A 7,363-nucleotide genomic window follows, 5' to 3' on the forward strand; every position below is an offset into this window, starting at 1 on the left:
TTCTGAGGTGCTATGTTTCTGACCCATAAAGTACAACTGGGGTTATAAATGTTAAATATATTTATAAGTTTTAGATTTTTTAATATTGCTTTTAAACTTAATAATTTATTCAAACTATAGTAGCAGTTATTACCTAGCATCAATGTCTACTTTTATGTCATTGTCACTTTATTCTCGAGTATTTAACCTAAGTAATTAAAATGAGATACCCCCCTTAAAAATTAAAACCATGGTTTTCACAGTAGTTATCTCATTTTACTGGAAATTAACCTATTTTCTATTTAATATTATAAATCCTATTTTTTCTTCATTAATTACCAGCCCGACATTGCCTACAGCTTTAAAAGATCTTTGACGTCATATTCATTCCGCTCCTTCCACATTATTCAATATACTAACTATGTCATCCACATATGCTAGAAGGCCTACAGTCAATTGTTCTAGTATGAAACCTTCAGTGGTATTTGCTTTTACTAACAATTTTTCTAGTACTATAGGTTAAACAGAATGGATGACATTATGTCCCTCTACCTGAGCCCTGTGGTTACTAACAGGTTCCGAAGTCTTATTTGCTATTTATAACACTCTTACCTCCATACGGACTAACCTCACATGAAGGAGCTCTTGCGGCGCAAACAATACATTTACAGCTGTTGAAATCAGTTGATTGGCTATTGATCATAATTTAAAAATATATTATATTATGTACTACTATGTACAATGTATAATATAGTATACTAGTATTCATATGACATAGAAGTATAATATACAAGTATATATAATAGGTTATCTATATGTATTTACTATATATTTATGTATATTCATTAGGTGTAGTGACCAGTGTACGGAAGATTCCAAAAAAAAAGGACTAAAAAAACGAATTCGTTCACGTTCAAGTTCAGTCTTTAAAAAAAAAACTCGTTCACGTTTACTTTCTTGTAACACGTTCATTGGGTAGTTCATTAAATTTTTTTAATTTTTTCTTTATGAATCGTTAATCTCCAGTCAATATAAAAACTCATAGACATATACGTCTCAACCCAAAAATAAAAATACAATTTAGACTTTAGAGCATACAAAATTTGTAAACTATCTCAATTATATTTTTTATATCTGACACGTTATTCGAGTTACATTTTTTAAAGATTGCCTTGTGATAAAATTAAGTGAATGGGTACTAGGGCAGAAGGGCAATTAAAAACTAACAGTAGATACCTACTTATTAGTTATTAACTTAATCACTGAACTCATAAGCTGAAAAATATGGGTATCCCGTTATAATCAAATTCGACCTGTAATTTATTGTTCAGTGCCACATATTGTCGTTTCAGTGGTATTGAATAAAACCTATGACGTCTTACCCTATCCAAGTCTGTGACTATTACATAATTAATATATCTAATATACTATATTACATGCCTTACCTGACTTGCAGCTGCCCATTGATCATGCAGTAGCAGTACTAGGTGACACAAAGTAATGGTTCAAAATACGTAATCGAAATAGTAGAACACGCTGTTTAGTGAAGTCATTAAGAAAAGGGTATAATTCTTTTAAAAAAACAATCAATTTTTAAAATTCAGATATTTAATAGACCGTTGATATCGTAGTAAATAGGAAAGAAATAAATTTCAAATACGCTTAAATTCCATAATGCAAACTATACATCCAAAAATTGCAGTTCTACGTGAATAATACATATGTATTTTGTATGTTCCATAGATAAATACTTTTGGGAAATTGGTGCTCATAAACATTGACAAATCAAAACCTGGAGCAACATATATACCCTGAAAATAAAATAATATCAATCATCAAGACACTATACAACGTTTTTGATCAAATTTCATAATATTTCATTCATAGTTTTTTTACAGTGGTTTAAATTATAAATTAAATGTTAAATATTATTCTCTACGACGATTGTGGAATGAAGTGTATATTCTCAGTTGATAAAATGGCTTATCAATATCTGACCTCAAGTATGCTTGAAAACACAGTGTTGCCCAAATTAAATTCATTGTTAATTTTTTAATATACTTATATTATAAAAGTACTAAATACTATCTGTATCGTGCTTATTAATCAAATTGGAATAATATTTCCAAAGCCAATGAATGTTTATGTAGTTATCATAATAATAAAATAAAATATAATAATAATAATAACAAATTAGGTTTTTACCGGGGGTATTGGACAATCGGTGTTTTTAAATCCTATACCATTTATGAATGGAGTCCACATGTTTCCCATTGCTGTTTTAAACGATGAACAAGCCTTGGGTGTTTTATGCGTAAATGTATTTTCTTTCCAAATTCCAGATGCGTCTTTGAGAGCCATTTTAATTTCCAACTGTATAAAAATGGCAATAATTGTTAATAATTGATCTATGAAATTAATCTGCAAGATACGACGCCAATGAGTTTTTGGAAAACAAACTAAATTATATCATGTTGACGCGGTACGCATCGAAGAAGTACCAAGTATAAGCACAATGGTGACCTGTCTACACTTTCTTCAACCGAATATACTACCTGGTCTTGGGAGAGATTTCGAGAAATAAATGAAAAAAATACTCATCGTACTTGATTTGATACGTGGCAATAAGCCACAACGATCTTATAAAATTTACTACGATATTCTCCCACTTAATTTGGAGTTGTATTGTATTCGGTTGAGATAATTGTAAACGGGTCGCTTATATTGTGCTCTTAATACTTGCTTGATACGTAACGCGTCATACTCGACACTTTATATTGACAAAAATACACCACAATTCTTGTACATGATTTTTACATCGTTGTAACTGCTGTCTTAACCCTTTTTTAGGCCTTGATTTGATTTGAATTTGCGTCATTTGGATAAATTTAACCCAACTATTAATATCTGTATTACAGCCAAAAATCGAATATAATATATCAATCTATTGTTTCCGTTTTGCTCCAGGTTTATAATTCAAACATACAGCAGCTATACAGGTACTGCGTTGGTTAAATTATAACCACTTTACTAATACACATTGTATAAATTATAACAACTTACGAATAATGTGTCGTCAAGAGGTACTTCAAGAGTAGAATTTCCTAGAAGCCATGTTGAATTGTTTTTGTGACTTAAGTATATGTTATGTTGAATTTTATTGTTCTTCGTAGGATTGCAATTATAAACCTGTTTGAAAACCAATTTGAAAGGTCCCTGGACAGAAATATGAATCAGTACATCATATCTTTAATATATTTTTACTATAACAAGAATTTTTACATTAAATCGTAAGTTTACATAATATACGTGTGAAATGTTTATATTTTAATATTATTTAAAAATTCTAACTTTTATTTTTTATTGAATTATTTTGAATTAATGTTTGGCCTGGAATGATAGACGATTTAGTTATTTGACCATATATTTTACCTAATCGGCTAAATCAAGTTACATTTTTGGAATTTTTAAGAGAGATATTGCCAGTACTCTTAGAAGATGTACCACTTGCCACTCTCCAAGTAATGTGGTTTCAACTTGATGGCGCTTCTGCACACTTTGATCGTTCAGTATGTCAATTTTTGAATGCACATTACTCTCAATGGACTGGGCGCGGAAGTACAATAGCTTGGCCACCACGACCTCCTGATTTAACGCCTTTGGATTTTTATTTGTGGGGATACATGAAACAGAAAGTATGCGCTGTTGCCATCGAAAGCCGTGAACAATTATTGGAACATATTAACATCGTGGCATAAGAAATACTACGAAATCATCCAGAAATACAAAGGACTACACCAAGTGTTTATTTAAAGCTCAAACTTGTTTGCAGTATGATGCAAAATTCCGAATTTATAATGAACATTCATATTGAAATACATGGAATAATAATACATTTTACCAAATGTTTATTTCCCATGTAATAGATATGCGGTATACAGAAAATGATGTAAATTTAAATAATATTAAAAATTGGTTTTTTATGTCCATTACAATAAATTATCCAGATACCTTTGTACTCGAAGATGATTCCGCGACAGTTCATCGCGCATCAATTTATCGCGCGTAAAATCATCGCCGACGTTTTATCGCATGCTGAATAATCGTGCAGTATCTTATCGCTAGTATTTCCTCGTGGTTATTTCATAGTGAACACAACGTCGCTCGTTTAATTTCATCGTGCTACACTTTATCGCAAGATTATCATCGCATTATACGCCAAATCAAATACGATGTGCAATTCCACGGGATATTATAAAACTAACTATTATATAATAAAAATAAAAAAAACTCGATATCATTATGGAAAATTACTAAATCCTTATAATTAAAGAATTATTAGGATTGTAGATGGCTATGGAAATAAACTAATCTGGTTCTATTTAAAAGGATTGGCCTTCAATTTTGATGTCCAAAAACATTGAATATTTTTATTATTATTTATTTTAAATTTAATTTTTAGTGATATTTAGAATTTTATAATATTTTTATTTAAATTAATTTGATTTTTAGTGATTTTTAGAATTGTATAGTATTTTTTATTTTAAAATTGTTCTTAATGATTGAACAGTTTTTAATATTATTAACCTAATAAAGCTAATAAATTAATTAACATTTTATAATAAAATCTAATTTATTTATTTATTTGACAGATTAATTAATTATTTATGAATGACAAATTATGTAAAAATAAAAACTGTTACACGATGAAATAATGGCGAGGATGTATAGAGCGATAAACTGGTGGCGATGAACTGACGCACGACGAATAGGCTCGCGATAAAATAGCGACGATGATAGGACGGTGTACCATAACACTATTAAATAAATTATAAACTTAAAGACTATAATTATTACAAGTTATAACTTTACAAATTGAACATAAACACACTTTTAGTAGATCGATTCGATTACAACCACTAACGTAAGAGTATCGTCAATTGGTATGTCGCTGGTTACATTTCCTGTTATTAATGTTAAATTATCTCTATGACTTATATTAACATTGTGCTGGATTTTATTCTTCTTTGTAGGATTGCAATTATAAACCTGTTTTAAGACCATTTGGAAAGGACCATAAACAGAAAATATTAATCAGCAAATAATACATAATATATTAAATATTATTTTACTACAATAGGTACTTAATAATTTTCACATTAATACGATTACAGAGAGAACTCTGAATACAGGAAACAATATTTATCAGGAATTTGTTCCATTATTCCGATGGTTAGTTTGTACAAACTTTGTAAATTCAAAAATCAACAACTTTTATGGCATATAATAAAAAAAAATATTTATTAACTTAAATTATATTCTATTTCAAAATTTCAAAAAAGAACGGTAGTCGGTGGCAACCAGTTTTTTCCGGGTGGCAGTCAGGCAACATTTGTCACCCCGCTTAGTAATGACATGTCCGACTAACGTTCTTTTTTACTATAGGGTATAGAAATGATAAATATTGAAAAATATTTTGGCTCATTTTTTATGTATTTTAGATATTATTAATTTTCTGTATGAACAACTTATGTTTACTTATCAGTTATCGGCATAAAAAAAGTGTCTAATGATTATAAGGTTAAAATTATACTATGTATTTGAAACTGTTGAGTTTTTCTATGGATTTGTTAAAATCAACAAAGATTTTTTAATTTTTATTTTTTTGCGCTCAAAAATTATAGACCAGATCAAAAATCTTGAACATTGAATACACTAGATCCCAGACGAGTAGTTCTCATAGCAATGTGAGAAAGGTACTTAATATTTTTAAAAGTGACTTCTGTTATTAAAGGTACCTATCATGGTATTTTTACAATAGTGATATTTATAGTAAAATAGCATAGCAGTTCACTTACGAATGAAGAACTCAAAATCTGATTTGAACTGGCAGACGATCCCAATAGTATTGTGTAAAACATTTTTATAAACATAAACAAAAACATGTTATGTTTCATTGTTTCTGTTTTTTGCTTTTTGAAGGTGCTAATGAACAAGATACCTACGAGTGTTGCTTTTTGAGTAACAGAAAAATCAAAAAGTTGTTTGTTTCTCATCGGAGTTTTGATTGCTGTTGTTGCTTATTGTTCATATTGTTAAGGTTTACAAAAAAAAAAAAATACTAATTGAATATGTATTTTAGTATTATTTTATTCAAACATAAGTAAAACAGTATGCGATTGAATTATATACGGATATAGTTTATTTAATGACAAAATTGTTTTATTCTTTCTATACAATGACCTCCAAACACAAAATAATACTCGTACACGATATTATTATCGATGCGGGATCTCCTATCATTCATCTTTTGCATTTTGAGAATTTAGTGCATTTTATAACATTTTCATTTTGCATTTTGATAGTGAAATACATATTTCAAATAATATTATTTTGAAATATTTTTTTCTAAAGTGGCTTCAAAATAATGCATCTCCACACAGTACCCACCCACAATCAATTCAACATTCATCGTACATAACTTGCACCTGTAACACTTCCATCTAATTTAATATTGTATATTGTGTTTTTAAAAAATTGAAGTTAAAAAAATATATGCGTATATTTTTATTTTACTGAAATATAAACTTTGATAACTAAACTGTAAGTTATATTTTATGTATTTATCTGTTTATATGCATTATTTATACTATATTTTCGCACGGAATTGGACAATTTAATCGTATCTATAGCCGTATAGTCTATTTGTTGACTAAACTAATGACACTTTTGGATAATATATTTGAATTCCTACCAAACGCCTTGAATGTATATTATCATGTGGACAGTAATACAATATAAATATGTTGAATGCGATTGAAAAAAGATAGAATAGAAGATAATATAGATGGATACATAGAAATAATTAAATAATGTGCCGTATTCACAGTGCACGATAAACGCTATTTAGGTCTCTCCGGTCACTCAATTGTCTCGTTTCTCACCAATGAATATGGAAAACAGATTTCATTTTATGTTAAACGGGACTGCTAAAATTTTGTAAATGTCTATATTTTTGAAAAACATTGATTTATTAGAAAATTTCGATTTAGTAAAAGAAAGCGTTAACATTTTGGTTAGTTTTAATATCTAAATTACAATCATTATTTTAAAAATGAGAGCTAATTCTATATATTTAATATTTATCTTCATGAAGTTGAATTTTTAAACTTTTTTTAAAAAGATATTTGATTAGAGGTACCAGCTACCTATAACAATGGCAAAAAAAATTAATGCTCTAACCTCAAGCTTAAAAGTTTCAGCTTTAACAATATCCATAAAGTTTGAAAAGTGTTCAAAAATGCTTCTTGGCCTTCGTTAGACAAAAACAATTTATTTCCCACAGTTGACTGTGTTGACTTTAAAAGTATTATGTTACAGTGTG

The 7,363-nt window shown here is 28.6% G+C and overlaps 1 protein-coding gene across 1 annotated transcript; it reads right to left on the bottom strand.

Annotated features, from left to right (window-relative positions):
• Window positions 1-1,552: 1,552 nt before the first annotated feature.
• Window positions 1,553-6,080, bottom strand: LOC111026956. The gene is made up of 4 exons (XM_022305150.1): window positions 5,838-6,080; window positions 3,043-3,195; window positions 2,185-2,352; window positions 1,553-1,790 (listed from the first exon to the last, which is right to left on the bottom strand). The coding sequence occupies exons 1-4, from the start codon at window positions 6,033-6,035 to the stop codon at window positions 1,632-1,634; spliced, it is 678 nt and encodes a 225-aa protein (XP_022160842.1). The 5' UTR covers window positions 6,036-6,080; the 3' UTR covers window positions 1,553-1,631.
• Window positions 6,081-7,363: the final 1,283 nt, after the last annotated feature.

This window comes from Myzus persicae, unplaced genomic scaffold (assembly GCF_001856785.1).
Source record: "Myzus persicae strain clone G006 unplaced genomic scaffold, MPER_G0061.0, whole genome shotgun sequence".
Classification (NCBI taxonomy): domain Eukaryota; kingdom Metazoa; phylum Arthropoda; class Insecta; order Hemiptera; family Aphididae; genus Myzus; species Myzus persicae.